The 23,379-nt window shown below is 43.3% G+C and overlaps 1 protein-coding gene across 1 annotated transcript; it reads left to right on the top strand.

Moving 5' to 3' along the window:
- The first annotated feature begins 178 nt into the window (after positions 1-178).
- Positions 179-21,776, top strand: LOC137002530 (apolipoprotein L3-like). Its single transcript, XM_067362247.1, has 3 exons — positions 179-362; positions 20,597-20,634; positions 20,697-21,776. Exons 1-3 carry the CDS (start codon positions 179-181, stop codon positions 21,774-21,776), a joined length of 1,302 nt encoding a protein of 433 aa, XP_067218348.1.
- The last annotated feature ends 1,603 nt before the right edge of the window (positions 21,777-23,379 follow it).

Here is a 23,379-nt window from a genome sequence, read left to right as displayed (position 1 = left end):
AGCTCTGCATGTGCCACACGAGTGCCGCGGCATTTGTAACAACGCCGCCGCCGTGAAAACGGCGTTTGAGGGGCTCTTTTAGAGCGGCGAGGGCCGCTAGAGCGGTGAAAACCGCTGTTGGAAAGCTCTTTTAGAGCGGCAATAAACCGCGGGAAAATCGCTCTTTTAGGCGCGCCGGATGGCGGCAGGAGACGGGCTGGCAGGCGGCCGGAAGCGGGAGGCGGGCGGCTCGAGACGGCGCTTCTTCCTCGGCGAGCTCAGCAGTCCGCTGCGGGAGCCTCTTCGACGGCGGCGAGAGCTTCTTTCCAGGCGAGCTTCTTCAAGGCGGCGAAGGCTTCAGCCGGAGATCAGCGAGGAGCGATGTGAAGTCGTCGCTGAAGGAGAGAGAACTGAAATCCTATGGCGAAACGCCCGCTTATATAGCCCTAAACCCCGCCCATTTCGGCGGGAATATTCGCGCGCTCTCTCGCCATAGGTCGCGCAGCTATGCCGCGCCGTCATTGGTTCAACAACTTGTCTATGAGTGAACCAATGACGATGCAGTTACACTGCGTTATTGAAAAAGGCTTCAGTAACGGGGAAAAAGGAGACCTTTCCCCATACGCAGTACGAGTGAAGTATCGAAAGGGAACCTTCCATCTCCAGGCTGAGAAAAACTCCTCAATGGGGTTGAGGAAAGGGGAGTAAGGGGCAAGGAAATGGGACATCATCCTTGGATGGGCGTCAAACCAGGCTGTGACTGCACGGGAATGGTGGAATGCCACGAATGCGATGTGATTTATATATTTGCATAATTGCAATAAGCTGTTTCTCATTAGCAATGGAATAAAATACAGGGAATATATTTGTGTTTTAATTCACAATATGAACAGCTGTTCACTTTGACTTTAGCCTATATAAGTTATGTTTAGAACATGATGTTATCTGTTCTGACATACAGTGTGAAAGCATTTGTAAATTTGACTGTAAAATTATATTGTTTTGGTCTTGGTTGAGCTTGTGTGTAAAAGAAGTTCAAGCATTTTAAATTGGTGTTAACTGTATGCATTTTGTATCAAAGCAACAAGAAATGTGTTAATTGTATAGCCTACAAAGACAGATGTTGTGCTAACCGTGTTAAGAGTTTAGGAAACTTGTTAAATGTATTGAAAAATCTGTCATAGCGATTGTAAAAAACTGTAAAGGGGCTCTATGTAGGAATGACACCCAGTGTTTGAAATAGATACTGCAGTCCAAATTCAAAATATTGATTGCCCCGCCCCCTCCTTCAAAGACGCGGGTGGCCAGCTTGAGGACACGCAACAAGAGGGAGCGTGATTGACAAAGAAAGCTGAGGAGACTTATGAGATGGATGCAGAGGCTTTTTAGGTCAAGTAGAATCTGTGATTCTCTGACACAGTTTGTTTGCTGGTTTCCATGACTGCAATACGCAGTGTTTTCTGCCAACTGGCAACCTGTGATGTTGAAATACTATTGGATAAACAGGCATCACGTTGTTTTGCACAGACCAAAACAAAGACAGACATTCCGACAAGGAACGCACATTTCAGAGTAGAATGTCTGGCCGTAGCCTTGTTTTTCTGAGAAACTAGTAGGTGAACTTAGCATGTTTGTCTGCAAACATATTGGGGTATTTTTATGCTTTATTAAAGTGAAAATCTTACATATAGCCCCTTTAAGATTAGTTCAAAATTAATCTTTTCATGTAGCACATTGTTATATTGCATCATGTTTATCAACAGGGGTGCACATAAGTGATACACAGGTACGCATGCGCAGTAAAAATAAATGATTAGTGTGCTCAGCCTCACACCCCCGAAACACACGGCTGGAAGACATCAGACTTTCATTTTGGAAGTATTTTTCAACCATGACGGGACGTGTCGGAATGACGTCTTTTCAACGGTAATTAAACGCCCAAATGTTTGCTGGGACTAGACTTTGGTCCTGTTTATTAACCGCTAGAGCGCCAAAAGTTACGGACTGCAGCTTTAATAAGAAACTGACTGTACTTCTCAATCTTTGCATGTATAGAATGTTTTCATTCTCATCGTTTACATACTAAACACAGGACTGTGTTTTATAATAAAATGATATACATAAGACACACTTACCTATCCATAACCAAGTGAACCTGCCAAGGGTAGTTTTTTCTTCCAAATTAAAATCACACCAGTAAAGCCCAAAGTCTTCGGCAGTTGCTTTTAAGAGGGTGACGTTAAGGTTGGGAAGGGCTCCACTTACACTGATTTTGGATTCATTCATTGTTTTATAGATAATATGGTTTGTTTTGTAGAAGTAGAAGATTTTCTGTTGTTTACTTGCTGCTGCTTGTTTGTACATGTACACTCCATCCTGAGGTGTCTTATCTGTAGCGCACTCGATGAAGATATCATCCCCAATTTCTCTGATTAAAGTAACTGTTTTAAAAAAGGCAAATATTGGGACTTTTTTTCTTTAAACACTTATACACTGATGAATCTGCAAACTGCCTTGCATCTCAAATAATTTCAAAATATAGTACAAGATGCAAGCAAAAAATTCAAATACAATAAAAAACGTCTCGGTTACGTATGTAACCCTCGTTCCCTGAAGGAGGGAACGGAGACGTACGTCAGTAGTGACCGACGAATTGGGATATCGCTTAGAGAGCCCTATCAGCTTCGTATGAACTAAAACAAGCCAATGGAATTGGCGTGCGATATTTGCATAATGCGCACCGCCCCCGTCAGGTGTATATAAATAGGAAGCGGATGCAATCGCACTCTGTTTTTCGCTGAGGAGACAACTGGTGTCCGCACTACAGCGAGGGTACAGAAACTGTGGCGACGGGACGTACGTCTCCGTTCCCTCCTTCAGGGAACGAGGGTTACATACGTAACCGAGACGTTCCCTTTCAGTCGGTCACGTTCGACGTACGTCAGTAGTGACCGACGAATTGGGATCCCAACTAAAGCGCCACAGTTACGAAACCCCTTCCAGTGCCCAGCGCAAGCTCAGCCGCCCATAGCACCGGCTGGCGGTGAAGGGGGCGAGCTTACACCGAGAGAGTCTACTGCTGTCTTACCGAATACCCACTAAGTAAACTAGACTACACTGGGGAAGCGAACCCGAAGGGGACGCTGCGGAGGCCACTACCTACCCAACGGGGGAGGAGTTTACGTGGAGAATACACATATGGACTGGCCCGGGGGGCAGTACGCATATGGAGTCCCTGGGATGGCTCCACCTGGGTAGGGGGAGACTCATCTGACAGGTGACAGCAGAGCTGGCTCTGCTAAGGGAAAGACACGGACTCGGCCCGTAGGGAGTTTTAAACCGTGGATAATTACACATATGGGACCGCTCACGTAGAGGAGTCACGACATATGGGCCCCAGCCAACAGACAGCGTCAGCGACGGATGTAGGCCTGGCATCAGACACTCCGCAATGTCCGAGCCGAAGGGGGAGGCGGAGGAACTCGACAGGGTTCGCCAAGCGGGGAACACGACTGGAGTGAAAAGTATGCACGTATCCTGCCAGTGGCGGGAATGGCATTGCAAGCCGACACTTAGAGCGGGTACAACACGTCTACCGACTAGTGGATGCGAGTACACGTGAAGATACCGGCTCTACACGTAGGCTATAAAACCTAGCGAACGTGTTTGGTGTCGCCCAGCCCGCAGCTCTACAAATATCTGTCAGCGAGGCGCCATGAGCCAGCGCCCAGGAAGAGGCCACCCCTCTGGTGGAGTGGGCTCTCAACCCGAGCGGGCAAGGCACGCCCTGGGAATCATACGCCAAGGCGATGGCATCCACTATCCAGTGGGCCATCCTCTGCTTGGAGACAGCCTTTCCCTTCTGCTGGCCTCCGTAACAGATGAAGAGCTGATCTGAGGTCCTGAAGCTTCGCGTTCTATCCACGTAAACGCGCAGAGCGCGGACGGGACAGAGCAAAGCTAGGGCTGGGTCTGCCTCCTCCGAGGGCAGCGCTTGCAGGTTCACTACCTGATCTCTGAAGGGAGTGGTAGGAACCTTGGGCACGTATCCAGGCCGGGGTCTCAGGATGACGTGAGAATCACCGGGCCCGAATTCTAGGCACGTTTCGTCGACCGAAAATGCATGCAGATCCCCTACCCTCTTCAGGGAAGCCAATGCAACCAGAAGAACCGTCTTAAGAGACATTAGTTTCAGGTCAACTGATTGCAAAGGCTCAAAGGGATGACCCCGGAGAGCTGTAAGAACCAGGGTCAAATCCCAAGAGGGTACGGAGGAAGGGCGAGGAGGATTTAATCTCCTCGCTCCCCTCAGGAATCTGACGATCAGATCGTGTTTCCCCAGGGACTTACCCTCAACTGCATGGTGATGTGCGGCGATAGCGGCAACATACACCTTCAGGGTGGAGGGAGACAGCCTTCGCTCCAACCCATCTTGCAGGAAGGAAAGCACGGATCTGACCGAACATGATCGGGGGTCCTCTCGGCGAGAGGCGCACCATTCGACGAACAGGTTCCACTTCAACGCATAGAGGCTCCTAGTGGAAGGAGCTCTAGCGGAAGTGATGGTGTCTACGACCGCTTGCGGGAGATCACTCAGAACCTCCGCATCCCGTCCAGGGACCACACGTGGAAGTTCCACAGACCGGGACGCGGGTGCCACAGGGTGCCCCGTCTCTGAGTCAGGAGGTCCTTCCTCAGAGGAATCGGCCAGGGAGGGGCTGTCGCGAGGAGAATGAGGTCTGAGAACCAGGTCCGAGTGGGCCAGTACGGAGCCACTAACAGAACCTGCTCCCCGTCCTCCCTGACCTTGCACAGGAGTTGTGCGAGAAGGCTCACTGGGGGAAACGCATATTTGCGTAGACCCGGGGGCCAGCTGTGTGCCAGGGCATCCGTGCCGAGCGTGCCGCTGGTCAGGGAATAAAACCACTGGCAGTGGGCAGTTTCCGGGGAGGCAAACAGGTCTACCTGGGCCTCGCCGAAATGCTGCCAAATCAGCTGGACCGCCTGGGGGTGGAGCCGCCACTCGCCCGCAAGTGGAGGCTGCCGTGACAGCTCGTCGGCTGCACGGTTGAGCACACCTGGGACATGAGTGGCCCGAAGGGACCTCAGATCCTTCTGACTCCACAACAAGAGATGGCGGGCGAGTTGCGACATGCGACGGAAGCGTAGACCACCTTGACGGTTGATGTACGCAACGGCCGCAGTGCTGTGTGAGCGGACTAGAACGTGCTTGCCTGACCACAGCTTCTTGAAGCGGGCCGGCGCAAGACGAACCGCTAGCAACTCGAGGCAATTGATATGCCAATGCAGCTGAGGCCCCGTCCAAAGACCTGTCACTGCATGCCCGTTGTACGTGGCCCCCTATCCCGTGGCAGAGGCATCTGTGGAGACCACAGCGTGCCTGGACACTCGTTCGAGGGGTACTCCGACCCGCAGGAACGAAGGGTCCGACCACCGGACAAGGGTGCGACGGCAGCTCGGTGTCACGGGGACACGGAGCGTGCCGCACTGCCACGCCCATCTCGGGACCCGGCCGCGGAGCCAGTGTTGAAGCGGTCTCATATGAAGCAATCCGAGCGGCGTTACCGCGGCTGCAGATGCCATATGCCCCAGGAGCCTCTGAAAATCTTTCAGTGGAGCCGCTGTCCTGCACTTGAGCGAGCTCAGGCAGTTCAACACCGACTGGACGCGCACCTCGGTGAGACGCGCAGTCCGTGCGACCGAGTCTAGCTCGAGACCGAGACAAGAGATCCTCTGCCCGGGGGCGAGTTTGCTCTTGTCCCAGTTGACCTGAAGACCCAACCGGCTGGTTTGAGCTAAAACCATGTCGGGTAGGACTTTGTACTGACATGCCCGACCCTCGAACGCAGACCGGAGGAAAGGTCTGTGTCGAGGCAGAATCGAGACATGAAAGTACGCGTCCATCAGGTCTATTGCTGCAAACCAATCCTGGGGACGGTCCAGGATTGGCCGTAGCCCACCGCCCTTTTTCGGTACAGTGAAGTAGGGACTGTAGGATCCCGACTTCACATCGGCTGGAGGGACCGGCTCGATTGCATCCTTCGCCAGGAGGACAGCAATCTCCGCCCGGAGAACAGGTGCACTGTCCAACGACACCTGAGTGAAGTGGACAGCCCTGAAAACCGGGGGACGCCGGGCGAACTGAATCGCATAGCCGAGTCTGACAGTGCGAATGAGCCAGCGGGACGGGCTGGAAAGCGTGATCCACGCCTCCAGACTCCGAGCCAGCAGGACCAAAGGCACCACAGACGCACCGGGGGTGGGGCAGCAAGGCAGAGAGGGACCCGACTCGGACGGCTTGGGAGCGGCCCGGAGTGGGGTCGGACTCTGCGAGGCAGCAGTGTGCATGGGAGACGGCGCACGGGACGCGGTCTACACCAACACACTGCCGCCTGTTGGCGAATGGGGAGGGAGCTGTCAGCGGCGAGGCGGGGCCTGGCACACTGGCAGACACCCTTTGTTGTGACCTGGAGTTTGAGGAAACTGCTCTTTTTGTGAAAAAGTGGGTACCGCTGGACTCCGGGGAGCCAGCGGCGGTTAATGGACAGACATCACAAATTCCCCCCGGCCCTCCTCCGGGGGTGGGAGAGACGATGGTATTCTCTCCCGAAGAGCAAGAACCTTCCCCTCCAGGTTGCCCGTCTCAGTGCCGTGTTTTCTTTTTTCGTTTACCACCGGGCTTAGCGGAGACGGGCTGGGCACCCTGCCCGCGACCGGCACCCTGCTGCCTGGCTGGTGTAGGCTGCTGCTTTGCCGGCTTAGCAGGGGCGGAGGACGATGCAGGCGGGCGCCCTCGGCGACGAGCGGGCTGAGGCTGAGCCACGGGCGGCTGGGTGGAGGCAGCAGCGGACCGCCGTGGCATGACGTGACTGATAGCCTCAGCCTGCTTCTGTGCAGCGGAGAACTGTTGGGCGAAGCTCTCCACCGCGTCGCCGAATAGGCCGACCGGGGACACGGGGGAATTTAGGAACCGCTGCTTGTCGGTATCCCGCATGTCCGCCAGGGTCAGCCAGAGGTGGCGTTGCTGGACTACCAAGGTAGACATCGCATGACCAACAGCGCGTGCTGTCACCTTCGTTGCTCGGAGGGCAAGGTCGGTGGCAGCGCGCAACTCCCCAAGTAGTTGTTGGTCAGGCCCTTCCTGGGGCATCTCCGACAGTGCTTTTGCCTGATATACCTGCAAAAGCGCCATCGCGTGCAGGGCGGAGGCAGCCTGCCCACAAGAGCTGTAAGCCTTCTCAGTCAGACCAGCTGAGAACTTACAGGCCCGGGACGGGAGACGCGGCTCACCACGCCAGCCAGTGGCCGTTGGACACAGCTGCATCGCAACGGACCGCTCGACTGGCGGGATCCTCGCGTACCCCCTGGCTTCCCCGCCGTCCAGGGAGGTGAAGGCGGACGAAGGACCGGGCCTCGAACGAACACTAAACGGTGTTTGCCAAGACCTGGTCACCTCATCGTGCACTTCCGGGAAGAATGGCATTGGGGCGGGACGCTGGACCTGACCAGCGCGACCCCCCCCCAAGTACCAATCATCCAACCGAGATGGGCCGGGACAGGGTGGAGGGTTCCACTCGAGCCCGACGCACAAGGCGGCCCGGGAAAGCACAGCCGTCAACTCGGGATCCAACTCGGGCAACGCCACCGTCCCGGAGGGCGGCAACGCGTCCGGGTCTTCCTCCGAGGACTCTTGCTCACCTTCCGATGCTGAGATCGACATCTGATCCGCCGCCGGCGCACCAAAGGTAACGGCTGGACAGTCTGTGGAGGGCCCAGCGGAAACCAACGGTGGCACAATGGGTTGCGGTGCTGATGAGGCAGCAGGGGCCCGCGGAGCGTTTCCGCTCGGCGGGGAAGCCCTGACCGTGATCCTCAAGTCACCCTTCCTATACACCGCCGTACCGTCATTCCGGTTCCCGGGGCCGGAAAAAACGGTCGAACGGGGCATAGGGGAGGGGACCCCCGCTTCCTGAGACTTCAGGAAGGAGAGTCTAGACCTCAGCACCGCGATAGTCATATTCCCGCAATGGGAACACGAACCATCCACAAAAGCCGCTTCAGCGTGCTGAATGCCCAAACACGCGATGCAGCGATTGTGCCCATCAGCAGGGACCAGGGAACGACCGCACCCAGTAACGCACAGACGAAATGACATACTGTCAGGGTTCGTCTGTAAAGCTCTTTTAGAAGGGGAGAAGTCAGCTCACTCGTGCTGAAGCACACAGGGAGTGACGCGATGTGCTTAGGTACACCACTCCCTAAGCACACCGAGGAACCAGCCCAAATCGCAACACACAACTTTCAGGGTGTTGCTGTTAAAACAGCAGTTGAGAGCTTATAGCTCGGCTCCTCGGGAGCTCGCGACCTCGCTGAAGTGCCTTTACTCCAACACAAAACAGCTCGCTGATAATCCTCTTCTGAGGCAGTTTTAGTTTTTCTCTTGAAGAAACAAAAGAGTCTTCTGAAGCAGGACACCAGTGTATGGCTCCGAAGCGAAAGACAGAGTGCGATTGCATCCGCTTCCTATTTATATACACCTGACGGGGGCGGTGCGCATTATGCAAATATCGCACGCCAATTCCATTGGCTTGTTTTAGTTCATACGAAGCTGATAGGGCTCTCTAAGCGATATCCCAATTCGTCGGTCACTACTGACGTACGTCGAACGTGACCGACTGAAAGGGAACACCTTTCATTTACACATGTACTTTTCTTAACTAATGCAACACAACATTAACTACTACAGGGCACAGGCCGACCAATAGCGAAATAATCCATGCAAGTAACAATGGAAAGCACAATGTGAGCCTGTAACCATACCTGTCACGGATGAGTCTGTCCATGAGATGCAGCAGATGATCACTAGAAAACTGCATCTCAAAACACGCTGCATCTTCAAAGCTCTTTTTGACTCACTGAATATATTACCGTATTATTCACTGTGTGTGAATAATCTTGACTTCGTAGTTTGCTTGTATACCTTACTTTTGCTTTTCTTTTTGTGCATTAAGAAGAACAGCCAGACAGAGCCCCGGACAAAAAGCTGCTGACTGAGTCTGACCAGAGCCGTTGAAAAACAGAGTTGCGACACTCCCGTAGGCTTCCAGAGGAACTGTGCATGAATGCGGAAGTAATGCGTCTCGTGGAGCAGCTACAGACACTGACAGTTCCAGCTCTGAACTCATTCATTTTCAGTGTTTCTGAAGTTCACTCGCTGATAAGTTGATGAAATTACTGCATTTTTGACATTTGAACGCATTTCCTGACCTCTCATGAATCTAGTCAATAGCTGTATTTGATGTAACCAGCTTTAGTTAATGTTTATTGGAAGATAATAACGTTAGTTAGACTCTAAATTATGTTTTATTAACATAGTTCGGGAGGAACAAGTCAAATAAGCTACACAATCATTACGTCATCTCAACCAGCTGTCAACAATCTGTAATCAACATATCTACCCAATCAGCATGAGTTCAGGCCTATATATAATCACAGTCAAACTCACCCAAGGATCCTCGACAGTTTCCAGAATCCCTCCACCACCCCGTCTCCTCACACTCTCTGGGTTACTTCATATAACCTGAAAGTTTTAGGATAAGTGGCAAAGACAATCCTTGGTTCAGTGATACTCTCTCTACACTTATTAGACAGAGAAATGCTGCCTGGGCCAAGGCAAAGAAATCGAATGATGTATAGATTGGGGTTATTATAGAGCATTACAAAATTAATGTACTAAATCAATACAAAACGTGATTATTATCTTTCTATGGTAAATTAACATTTAAATAATCCTATTAAATTCTGGAAGCTAGTAAAATCTACTTCAGGAACGAGTTTATCGATTAAAGCTCCAGATTATTTAATAGAGCCAATATTGCTGAAACTCTTCATATTTTTTTTTATTATTTTTTTTAGGCTCAAGTTCAGAGTCTACTGATTTAGGTGTCTCTACCTCTACAGAATTAGCTGTTCCTGATCAACATTGTCCCAGGCAGGTGTTTAATTTCTCTCCTATTACAACATCCCAGGTTTATAATGCTTTAGTGAAACTAGATGTCAAATAATTGGCAGGCGTTAATAAAATTGAGCCTTATTTTCTAAAAATGGAAGGTATTGTAGCAGAAACAATTGCATCTATTTTAAATTTAAGTTTGATTTCAAATATTATACCAAGAGCGTGGAAGTCGGCATCAGTTATTCCATTATTAAAAAGTGGAGATCCTTCAGATCATAGTAATTATCATCCTGTTTCTAGATTACCAGTTTTAGCTAAAGTATTCGAATCATTGACAAACGATCAATTAAAACTAATTTTAACAGATAATAATATTCTTAATGATCATCAGTCAGGTCATAGTACCCTAACTGCAGCTCTGTTAGTTACTAATGACCTTATCAATTCCTGAGATTGTAAAAAGTCCTGTGCAGCATTATATGTCGACCTTTCAAAAGCTTTCGACTCTGTTGATCATAATTTATTATTACAGAAACTTAGAACTATAGGTATTAGTGGAGCTGCTGGTTTCATGCATATAGTCGTGTTAATAGTGTTCTATGTGAACATGTTCTGCATTTATTTTCCCCAGGTTTTTTTTTTCTTTTTCTTAAAAAGCTTATTTGAATGTGCAGTAACTATAGTTGCCGGTGGGCAGATATGTTGTATGCACCCCTCAATGTAAAATTTGAATAGGAGGATAACATTTATGCATCTAACTCAAAATAACTGCTTTCAACAGATCAATCAAAGTCGATGAACATTCGATGCAAACACAAAAAAGTTGCATCTAGCTTATAATCTCTTGAAAATGAAAACACAACAAACGGCAAATCCGTTTGTTTTAAAGTGGTGGAACATAGTGCAGAACAAAGTGCAGCCATTAAGTTGCTCCAACAGAGCATTGTGAATCAAAAAAGTTAAATTACATCATTCATTAGAAAAAATTAATCCTATATGTGACCCTGGACCACCAACCCAGTCAGAAGTCGCATGGGTATATTTGTAGAAATAGCCAATAGCCATTGCATGGGTCAAAATTATTGATTTTTAATTTTTTTTATGATATTAGGATATTTAGGATATTAGGTAAAGATCATGTTCCATGAAGATATTTTGTAATTTTTCTACCGTAAATATATAAAAAAATATAGGATATAAATTGTTAAGAACTTCATTTGGTCAACTTTAAGGTGATTTTCTCAATATTTTGATTTTTTTACACCTTCAGATTCCAGATTTTCAAATAGTTGTTTCTCGGCCAAATGTCATATCCAACCAAAACATACATCAATGGAAAGCTTATATATATTCAGCTTTCAGATGATGTATAAATCTCAATTTAAAAAAAAAAAAAGATACCCTTATGACTGGTATTATAGTCCAGGGTCACATATAACAAACAAACAAAAAAAAAACAAATAAATTAACAAATAACAATATATAATATACAACAGTATAAAATATTATGAAAGAAAAAAAAGCACTAAACAAGACCAATAACCTTGATTTATTAACCCATTAAACACAGTATACCCCATTTCCCCATGATATATGTACTTACAAGTCTATACAAACTATAAAACTATAGTTGCCAGTGGGCTTAAATAGGTCAATGTTATACAATATTTGTTGTCTCAATTAAAATTTTAAATTCAAAGAAGACAAAATATATGATTTTTAGTCGCACTCAACTTAAGGATAAAGATGTTTCAACTTTATATGGAACACAAATTGAAAGAGTCTGTTCTTATAAATGTTTAGGTATATGTTTAGATGAAACTTTCCCAAAACAAGATAACATGTTCTTATCTCTCAGAGGTACAGAGGAAAATAGATCCTTTAACATACATTGAAGAAGTCATTCAAATATTTTAACCGAAATAAAAATGTTGATTAATAACTTAAAAGATATATATTGAAGCGGCAGTGGATTCCAGAATCCATTCCTTCAGTATCCTTTATGAATCTTTATCATGGTCCACTTTGCATCATAGGAGGAATTAGCATATGTATATATTTATTGCCAAGGCGCTTCTTGGTAAATTACCATCTTACAAAATGTTTAGCTGTTTATGCTAATGGTTATGGTACTAGATTGCAGCTGCATCTTCGACTAAAAGTCCCAAAGGTATCCTCTGAATTTGGAAAGCATGTCTTTTCTTTTTATGCCCCTAGGAACTGTGGTAGATTTTCCAAGACGCACCTGACTTAAGTTACCTTCCTGGGGCGTCTCCTAATTGACACTCAATAAATTTCCTGATCTTTCGGAGCGTCTCCAAATTGACACTCAATAATATTGGGGTCAACGTCTTGACCGCCTTAAACCTTGTTCTCTAACCTGACTTGCTGCAGCAATAACCAGAGACTCCAGTTTTTGTCCTTCAAAGCTTTAATCTCGGCCGGGAGAGTTCTCATCAATCCCAGAGAATCTCTCTCCGAACAAAGGAATACAGCAGGTTTTATAGGATTTCAGGTACACTTCAGTATCTATTACTCATTATCATCAGTCTCAATACGATTGGTTTAGATTTAAGAAAAACATCTCAGTTACTCTGTCCCGCATACATTTAGATTAGAACAACTGAATCACAAGATCATCAAAAATGTCTCAGGATTAATAGTTCAGATTACTCAGTAGGTTGAAACCTTAAAGACTATTTTTATCCTCTGTCTAGCCAGCACAGCAGAACGTTCCTGAATCACAACACTCAGTCCTAGTGACTATTTCTCTATTTCAAAGTTAGATTATTATTATTAGGCCTGTAGAAGTAAAGAAATGTTAGTTCATTATTAATTAGTTCAAAAATTCCATCACAGAACGCTTGTGTTACAATATATGCCAGATGGAGACAGCAGGTAAAAGTTAAGGTTGTTTATTGGACACAAGCAGATGACAGGTAAGTGAATTGCAATGGTTGGAGTGATTGTAGAGTGAATAGATGATAATACTGTCCTTTGTATTTGCAGGAAGATGACAGAAGCTGACTGGAGATGACGCTGGCGGATGACACTCACACACAGACCTGGAACACAGGAGGGAACAAGGAGACAATGGAGACAGGTAGATATCAACTGGAGTCCTTGAGGTAAGCATAGAGGTAAGTTCCTGTAATGCGAACGAGACCGGACAATGTGGCTGTGTGTGTGAGTGTCTCTTGTAGTGCTGGTGATGAGTGAGCTGATGAGGTGCAGGTGGCGGTGATTAGGTTTTCTGAATAAAGGTTTTCCTCCACTGCTGCATCAATGTCTGTAGCATCTGGGCTCTTCACAGCATCTGAGGGAAAAGAAAATTACTATTTAAAATAAAAAGTAAAAAGAGACACTCACACACACAGCCACATTGTCCGGTCTCGTTACAGGAACTTACCTCTATGCTTACCTCAAGGACTCCAGTTGATATCTACCTGTCTCCATTGTCTCCGTGCTCCCTCCTGTGTTCCAAGTCTGTGTGTGAGTGTCATCCGCCAGCGTCATCTCCAGTCAGCTTCTGTGATCTTCCTGCAAATACAAAGGACAGTATTATCATCCATTCATTTTACTATCACTCCAACCATTGCTATCCACTTACCTGTCATCTGCTTATGTCCAATAAACAACCTTAACTTTTACCTGCTGTCTCCGTCTGGCATATATTGTAACAATTTTCCACTTGCTTTTGTTTTATCTTGGGATGTTTCTAACTCAAGCAAGTGATCAGCTAAAGACAAAAAAGAAGGAATGACTTCAAATGACACCAACTCTGAATCAACATAACTTCCAAAACCATGTTGACTAGTAGATGACGATCTGAGAAACTCCATGATCCTTGCGGTTTTTCAATCTAAATAAAGTGAGCTGAATATTCTGTTTGATTGTCATCTGCACTAAATTTCATTACGTTCAATCTACTGTATTCTGCAAAAGTGAAGTTAAATATGACTTAAACTCTCTTTGTGTTAGGGTTAGGATGAAACCTTTAACATTAGTAGATTTGGAGTTTCATTCAAACCTGTGTGAGTTTCTTCAGTGGAGCACAGAAACAACACTGAACTTTCTATAAATTATTCACTAGTTTATTATTACTTGTATTAACAACATTAAAAACATGAACAGCAGCTTCATTTACATTTATTCAATCAAATCACAGAGTCAATGATATTCATACACTAGATTAGGGAACAAGCGGAAGCAGAAGTGAAATACAGTGTAACGGAACACAAAAATGAAATATCTTGATTTTTAAGTCTCGGTTCACAGTGGGAAAAAAAAGAAACAAAACAAAACATAAAATTGCTTCTTATTTTTAATTAAACAGTGGTTCACTGAACAAACGATGGCTCTGTCTTTAAATAAAGTCTGTCAGTACTGCTGCAAAAGAGTACAGTTTACTTTAATACAATTAAGAAAAAGATCTTGTCCACATAGTTTGCAGAAAGACAAATCTGCTTGAGTTGATTGCACATTTAGGGCAGTCTTTAATGCATTCTTCTAATGAAATATGTTTATCTACTCCAATTCCTTGGTGAAATATAAACCTTTAAATACTTGTTTTCATGACAGATTCATTCAAACATTCATTAAATAATGAAGACATCAACAGGTTAGAAAAATAATGATAATATTGAATATGTGATATAGTTCATATACTTATCAGAATGCACCTCTCTAGTTTGTCACTGAATATCTTTTCTGAGGTAAATGTGAAGTTGTGTGACATTATTGTTCTCAAGCTTTTTTTTATTGATTTCTGCGGTTAAAACACTGATTAAGAGATTACATGAGATTAGATTCATTTCAGTTAGTTGTTCTGTATCTTCTGTTGTTCATTCATGTTTATTTGCTGCTGTAACTAGTAGTAAGGCCAGATTACTGTAACGCTCTACTGGGTGGTTGTTGTGCTCGCTTTTTGAGACAGCTTAAAATTTAATTTAAATATATTAATATAATTCATTAATTGTATTATTAGGTTAAAGGATTAAATGAAAAATAGCCCAAGCATTACTCACCCTTAAGCCATCCTAGGTGTGTATGACTTTCTTCTTTCTGATGAAAATAATCAGAGAAATATTAATAAATATCCTGACGCATCCAAGCTTTATAATGGCAGTGAACGGGATCAATGAGTATGAGCTGAAGAAAAGGCATCCATCCACATCCATCCATCATAAACGTCCTCCACATGGCTCTGGGGGGTTAATAAAGGCCTTATGAAGCAAAGTGATGATGAAAGTTATGATGTAAAATATCTACAAACCCAATTCCAAAAAAGTTGGGACACTGTACAAATTGTGAATAAAAACAGAATGCAATAATGTGGAAGTTTCAAATTTCAATATTTTATTCAGAATACAACATAGATGACATATCAAATGTTTAAACTGAGAAAATGTATCATTTTAAGAGAAAAATAAGTTGATTTTAAATTTCATGGCATTAACACATCTCAAAAAAGTTGGGACAAGGCCATGTTTACCATTGTGTGGCATCCCCTCTTCTTTTTATAACAGTCTGCAAACGTCTGGGGACTGAGGAGACAAGTTGCTCAAGTTTAGGAATAGGAATGTTGTCCCATTCTTGTCTGATACAGGCTTCTAGTTGCTCAACTGTCTTAGGTCTTCTTTGTTGCATCTTCCTCTTTATGATGCGCCAATGTTTTCTATGGGTGAAAGATCTGGACTGCAGGCTGGCCATTTCAGTACCCGGATCCTTCTTCTACGCAGCCATGATGTTGTAATTGATGCAGTATGTGGTCTGGCATTGTCATGTTGGAAAATGCAAGGTCTTCCCTGAAAGAGACGATGTCTGGATGGGAGCATATGTTGTTCTAGAACTTGGATATACCTTTCAGCATTGATGGTGCCTTTCCAGATGTGTAAGCTGCCCATGCCACACGCACTCATGCAACCCCATACCATCAGAGATGCAGGCTTCTGAACTGAGCGCTGATAACAACTTGGGTTGTCCTTGTCCTCTTTATTCCGGATGACATGGCATCCCAGTTTTCCAAAAAAGAACTTCAAATTTTGATTCGTCTGACCACAGAACAGTTTTCCACATTGCCACAGTCCATTTTAAATGAGCCTTGGCCTAGAGAAAACGCCTGAACTTCTGGATCATGTTTAGATATGGCTTCTTTTTTGACCTTCAAAACTTCAAACTCTTTGCAATTTTTCTCTGAGAAACTCCTTTCTGATATTGCTCCACTATTTTTGGCTGCAGCATTGGGGGAATTGGTGATCCTCTGCCCATCTTGACTTCTGAGAGACACTGCCACTCTGAGAAGCTCTTTTTATACCCAATCATGTTGCCAATTGACCTAATAAGTTGCAAATTGGTCCTCCAGCTGTTCCTTATATGTACATTTAACTTTTCCGGCCTCTTATTGTTACCTGTCCCAACTTTTTTGGAATGTGTAGCTCTCATGAAATCCAAAATGAGCCAATATATGGCATGACATTTCAAAATGTCTCACTTTCAACATTTGATATGTTATCTATATTCTATTGTGAATAAAATATAAGTTTATGAGATTTATAAATTATTGCATTCCTTTTTTATTCACAATTTGTACAGTGTCCCAATTTTTTTGGAATCGGGTTTGTACTTTCCGCCAGACCCCCTTCCTTATTCAATGTACGAAGAAAGTGTAAAACTCTTGCCGTTCACAAATTTGCAAATAAGCTTATGCTATGTCCTACGTATTCAACTTACGGAAAAAGTGTAACTGACATGGCATGAAGGTGACTAATGTTTTAAATTAGATATTGACAAACACCAGCTCTCTGCATATTCTGCAATTGTTTCAGAGCAGCCCACACTGTTTCTCATCGCACTGTGTGAAATACAGACTGAACGACGGTTCAAACCCAACCGCATCTGTAACATAAACTACATCTCTCAGTTGGATAAAGAAAACCAGATTTGCTAAAGTTTTGATGGATGATGATGGTAATGAAGGTAAAGATGATTACAGTGACATACAGGAGTCGTGGCTCACTGATATTTCTGCATCTTTGCTTTCTTTCTCTTCTCCGACTTATCTTATTGTTAGCTTATTGTTGCATCGGGCGAGCTGTTTTTTCAAGAGCTATTTCTAGAAAGTTCCCTCAGTGCTGAACATAGATTGCAATATTGCACTTGACTATAACGTTCTTGTCCTTTTCTGTGAAAATAATGGGAGTAGCTATGTCCATCTCACAAATGTAGAATCCGTCTCTGCCGTTCATCTCAACCAATGAATTCCAGCGGCAGGAAATAGACGTACTATTTTACCTGCTGATTTTTTATTTATTTATTTATTTTTTTATACTGCATTACAGCAAAAAGTAAAATATTACTGTAATATTAGCTATAATTACTTTTGTAATGTGTTACTCCCAACACTTCTGACCACATTGGTTAAACAGACTAATCACGTGATAACATCTCACCCCCTATAAAAATTATCTGTGGACATTTGCATTAATAAATATTATATTTTCCTGTTTAATATTCTGTACAGGTTTCGTTTTTGACTGCCGCTGTTGTGTAGGTTACTATGTGAGGACTTTTATTTTGCCGTGTTTCCACAAGCTCATGGCACAGCAAATGCTCGACATACAGTTTATGTAGCATCTGAGTCAATCCTCCTTCTAAACCCTGTCGAAAGCATTGGCTTTTTACTCGTTTCTGCCCATGTTAAACTGCACTGCATGTTGAATCATTAAAGGAGTAAGACACTCAAACCCTGGCTCTTTTACAGTTTGGCTTGTGTTTATCTATATTCAAGCTCTGATAGAGAACAGCACACTATCACGTGGGAATAAGGTCTCTAGCGTTCCTCTAACCAGACAGACTCCAGACAAAACCTTTGAACATGACCAATTTCAGAGAGAATCCCCCAGCAAAAGAGTACAACAGTTTTTATAGAATAGGAGCATGGCAAAGATGACATGATTCACTGAATCATTTTTCTACAATATGATTGGTTCTTCATATTTATAATTCAGCAGACCCTTCTGTAAAAGCAAATCTGAATTCCTTGATAACTTCAGCTTGTAACTCAAAAGTCATGAGTTTATATATTTAGACAGCAGTCTCGTTTCATTTCCCCTTTAGACACACTTTCTCCCAAGTGTTGGAGACATTTTGTTTTCTCCACCACAAAAAAGAAGAAAAGAATCCAAAGCATTGAGTTGAGTTTCACCGAGAAACACAGAGATGAGAACAGCGTAGACAGATGTTTTTCAAAGTGCTCTCTTACTTTGACAGGGTTTATTTCCAACTTCCCACTCAGTATTGAGAGAAACCTGCCTCGAATGATCACGGAGCAGGAGAAAACAGAGATGCTCTGACTATGAAGAAAACCTGCTTCTCGCTCCAGATGCAGAAGTGAAACCACATGTATTAGAAAACCAAAGTGAAAATCACAAACTGTGCATTTACTGTATATTTCTGAGCAGAATTTGAAAGTTCTCTGATTGTTTCACAGTAAATCAGTGTGTCTGTTCATGCTCTAAAATTAGTGCCTTAAGCATGATCATCTTCCTCATTTCTTCTCATTTTATTTATTTCAGTCCACCCTCCACAACGTCTCTGTTTCTGCCGTCTCTGCTCTATAACACAAGACCAGCTTCACAACATGCTTGCTCTGGGTCTGCTCACCTGTATTTTACTTAATGATAATTTCATGTTTTGTTCAATTATTGTGCCACCAAGAGGCACAATCCCACCACTTTTTTATGTGTACTCAGAGTGAGCCCATACATGTGAACATGTACATTTAAACACACAATACACCATTGCATTATCCCTGGATAACTTTTGAATCACTATAATGAATATAGTGTATGAATGATGAATAATGAATTTATGAATTCACTATGTTCATGATGTTTAAATTATATGCACTTAGGCGCCTATTGAAAACAAAACAGACATTTGAAACATTTTACTCTCCACCTGCTGTTCCAACTCATTCCGGCCTGAGGGCTTGAGCAGCCACGGAAAAACACAAGATATTCTTCATTCATTTTAACCAATAAAAAAGTGACTGTAAAGATCAGTTTCTATGGTTATTTTAATGACAAATAACGTAAGCGTGCATTCAGGTTGATGGGCATGCTCTTGCTCTCTCGCTCTGGTTGACGTGTGTGTCCATGCGCCCTTCCAGGAGAGGTGCCCATACAAGGAATTCTGCGCCTGTTGATGTCAATCAGGCCGATGCTCAAAAAAAAAAAAATCTGAAACCTGTGACGATTTGGAAGAGAATTTTTGGCACAGAAATACTCTGTCATACGTCCAACCCATGTTTTGAAACTTTGGCCATGTTTAGCATGAGAATCCAACTCTTACACTCAACAGTGTAAATAAGTCAGAATACATGAAATAGCATTATACCCCCTTTAAATAAATTCATTTCTGCTTTATAATGAATGCCACTGTAGCCTAATTTGCATTTTAATATATAGCTACTTATTTTTCATTCTTGTTCTGTTATGAATAAAATAAACTTAAAGGATTTTCTTTTAGTTTTGATGATTATAACTGACAACTAAGGAAAATCCCAAATTCAGTATCTCAGAAAATTAGAATATTGTGAAAAGGTTCAATATTGAAGACACCTGGTGACACACTAATCAGCTAATTAACTCAAAACACCTGCAAAGGCTTTTAAATGGTCTCTCAGTCTAGTTCTGTAGGCTACACAATCATGGGGAAGACTGCTGACTTGACAGTTGTCCAAAAGACGACCATTGACACCTTGCACAAGGAGGGCAAGACACAAAAGGTCATTGCAAAAGAGGCTGGCTGTTCACAGAGCTCTGTGTCCAAGCACATTAATAGAGAGCCGAAGGGAAGGAAAAGATGTGGTAGAAAAAATTGTACAAGCAATAGGGATAACCACACCTGGAGAGGATTGTGAAACAAAACCCATTCAAAAATGTGGGGGAGATTCACAAAGAGTGGACTGCAGCTGGAGTCAGTGCTTCAAGAACCACTACGCACAGACGTATGCAAGACATGGGTTTCAGCTGTCGCATTCCTTGTGTCAAGCCACTCTTGAACAACAGACAGCGTCAGAAGCGTCTCGACCGGGCTAAAGACAAAAAGGACTGGACTGCTGCTGAGTGGTCCAAAGTTATGTTCTCTGATGAAAGTAAATTTTGCATTTCCTTTGGAAATCAGGGTCCCAGAGTCTGGAGGAAGAGAGGAGAGGCACACAATCCACGTTGCTTGAGGTCCAGTGTAAAGTTTCCACAGTCAGTGATGGTTTGGGGTGCCATGTCATCTGCTGGTGTTGGTCCACTGTGTTTTCTGAGGTCCAAGGTCAATGCAGCCATATACCAGGAAGTTTTAGAGCACTTCATGCTTCCTGCTGCTGACCAACTTTATGGAGATGCAGATTTCATTTTCCAACAGGACTTGGCACCTGCACACAGTGCCAAAGCTACCAGTACCTGGTTTAAGGACCATGGTATCCCTGTTCTTAATTGACCAGCAAACTCGCCTGACCTTAACCCCATAGAAAATCTGTGAGAGGAAGATGAGAGACACCAGACTAAATCAACTTTTTGATGATATTCTAATTATATGACCAGCACCTGTATATAGCCCTGTGTTTGTTCCTTTCTTTGTCAGATCTTGTCATTGGCACAGTGGTTGTTCTGTGCATCAGTGTGAGTTTTTTATTTTTATTTTTTTAACCAGATTATTTTTTTTACTTTTTTTTTCTCCACAGGCAGATGGCAGGCAGCGCCACATACTTCATGCTGTCAGTATGACAGGAAACCCCCCTCCCATCTCAGAGAGATACTCAGAGGAACTTCGGGAATTAATCAGTCAAATGCTCAGTTGTGACCCTAAAGACAGACCTTCAGCTGAAGAGATTCTAGCTAAACCGTTCCTGACAGATGCAGTAGACAGAAACAGCAGAACTCCAGAGGCACTGCTACAGAGATTTAAGAAGTCTATCACCGCCTTTGATGAGGCCTACAACAAGCACTATAAAGACATTGAGGTTTTAGTTAGTGAGTGGGGAAGAATAACAGATTCGATGGAGTCTGCACATTACAGCGCCACAGCGGGGAGTCTGTCAGGTTCGGTGATCGGAGCAGCTGGAGGAATCACTGCATTAGTGGGTTTAATTTTGGCACCGTTCACTCTTGGGACATCTCTGATTGTTACTGGTGTTGGTGTTGGAGTAGGAGTTGCAGGTGGAGTAACAGGTGCTGCATCCACCATTACTAACACTGTACAGCAAAAATCATTCAGAGAGAGTCTTGAACAAATTCAGCAGAAGTATAAATCTGTAAGCGAACCAATTCTCACACCACTGAATACACTGAGAAAGGTACTGAGAAAAATCACAAAGTTCAGTGCTTTTTTCGGCAGCTCAGCTTTTGACAATGTGCAAATATCATGCAGTTTAGACAGAAGGGATGTTTTGTGTGCCACACAACTCATGAATTTGGGTCTGTTGGCAAATGTTAGCAGAATTGCTACTCAGACTGCAAGAGTAGGGCGAGTTGTAGCAGAAGCAGTCTCAGGAGTGTTAAGTGGACTGTTAGTCTTACTTGATGTCGCCTTCATAGTGATGGATTCTGTAGACATTCACCAGATGAGACAGGGAAAAGTAGATGATCCAGAAAAGGTCCAATCCAGTGTGCTTAAATCCATTGCAGAGATGAGGAGAACACATAATGAGCTTTGCAATGTCCAGAAGGAAATACAAACAACAAGAGAGGAACTAAAAGACTATATAGAATGGGCCAGGGGTGACAGAGAAATAGACAATGATTTAAATAGATTAAACATATAGATATGTTGACAATCAGGGTCACCGTGATTTTGTCAAGTAAGACATGTTCCTGAATCAACATTTTTGTTAATCCTGGAACAACATTCCAAACAACCAATCAGATTTGAGGGACAAGTTTACCCTTTTTGTCAATGTTATTCACCTATCTTTCCGCTCTGATTTTTGGGAAAAGTTATGGGTAGAGTTGGGTTTAGGGGTAGGAATAGGGTTAAGACTAAATTTTCAGACTGGAATGTTGTTCCAGGATCAACAAAATATGTTGATGAACATGTCTTACTTGACAAAATCACAATGACCTTCCAGTCAAAGAATCAGACAACATTATACATGAGCATGAGTGAAGGGAAAAGTTTTTTTTTTGTAGAAATCAATCTAAATATTTAATATGTTGCTCCAGAACAACCATAATGACTGTTTATAAGGCGCCTGTATTTATGTACTGATTGTTTTAGTACAATTATGAAATTATGAAATCATTTTAATTTTAAAGTTTAGTTAATTTCATCTATACAGCAGCTCTGGAGAAAGGTGATGTCACTGTCCAGCTCAGTTCAATTCTCATTCAATAGTGTCAATGCAGGCGGATCAGTAATATTGTTGAATATCAAGTGACCCCAAACTTCATCAGGTGACAGAATGGACAAAAAAAAGAAAAGAAAACAACACTATAAATCAGACACTGTATATACATTATACTCAAGTGTTTTCTATTAAATAGAGGTGTAGGTTTGATTATGAATTATAGCATTTATGGATTACTGTTGATTTACATGTACTTATTGGGGTGTGTTTTAAAATTGTTTTAGTGATATGTGTGTAAATGAATTAAAGTCAAACCTGTATCTAAACAATTGAAAGACAAAAACAATACAATTATTCTGATATATATGAGAATATTCTTATAAGAAAGTGTGCTTAAGTTTAAAGAAAAACAATGCAATATGACACAGTATATAATAGTCTATAAAGTATATATTATACAATAAGCACATTTAAAGTATATTAACAAATATTGGACAGCACTCTTAAGTTAAAACTGAATCCTTTATTTTACATGTGCTTTAGAATGTCAATATATCAAAATAAATGTACTTCTTTAAAGCACTACTACATTATTTAAAATGCACATTTAAGTTAAACTAACATATCATTACAAAGTGCATTTTTAAAAAGGCCACTTAAGAAACAGTAATGAAAGTGTATTTCATTTAAGTGACCTTTAATTTTAGTAATATTATCTGCAAGTAAACCTTTTAAAAAACATGTTATCTACATGTTTGTACATATACTTTATCATATATGTCTCCAGCAAACAATGAAATAAAGTCAGTCTGGTTAGTAATAAGTGAAGATGTAATGCTGTTTGTGGAGTTGTTCAATCCTCCTCTGGTGAGATCTTGAGAGATTTAATGTCTTTTATCTTCAGATGATTTCATCTAATGCTGTGGCTGAAGAAAGTTATAGTTTCTGTTTCTCTTTTTTTCTGTTCTTGTTTCTCATTTCTTCAGTGATTCTGCTTGTTAACAGCAGGTGTTCATAACTAATGCTCAATCATCACTTATTAATCACTTAATTTCTGTATCTTATTAACTGCAACTCTGCT

Source organism: Chanodichthys erythropterus, chromosome 3 (assembly GCF_024489055.1).
Source record: "Chanodichthys erythropterus isolate Z2021 chromosome 3, ASM2448905v1, whole genome shotgun sequence".
Lineage (NCBI taxonomy): Eukaryota > Metazoa > Chordata > Actinopteri > Cypriniformes > Xenocyprididae > Chanodichthys > Chanodichthys erythropterus.
Note: the sequence above shows the minus strand (reverse complement) of the source record. Positions and strands in the feature narration are given on the sequence as shown.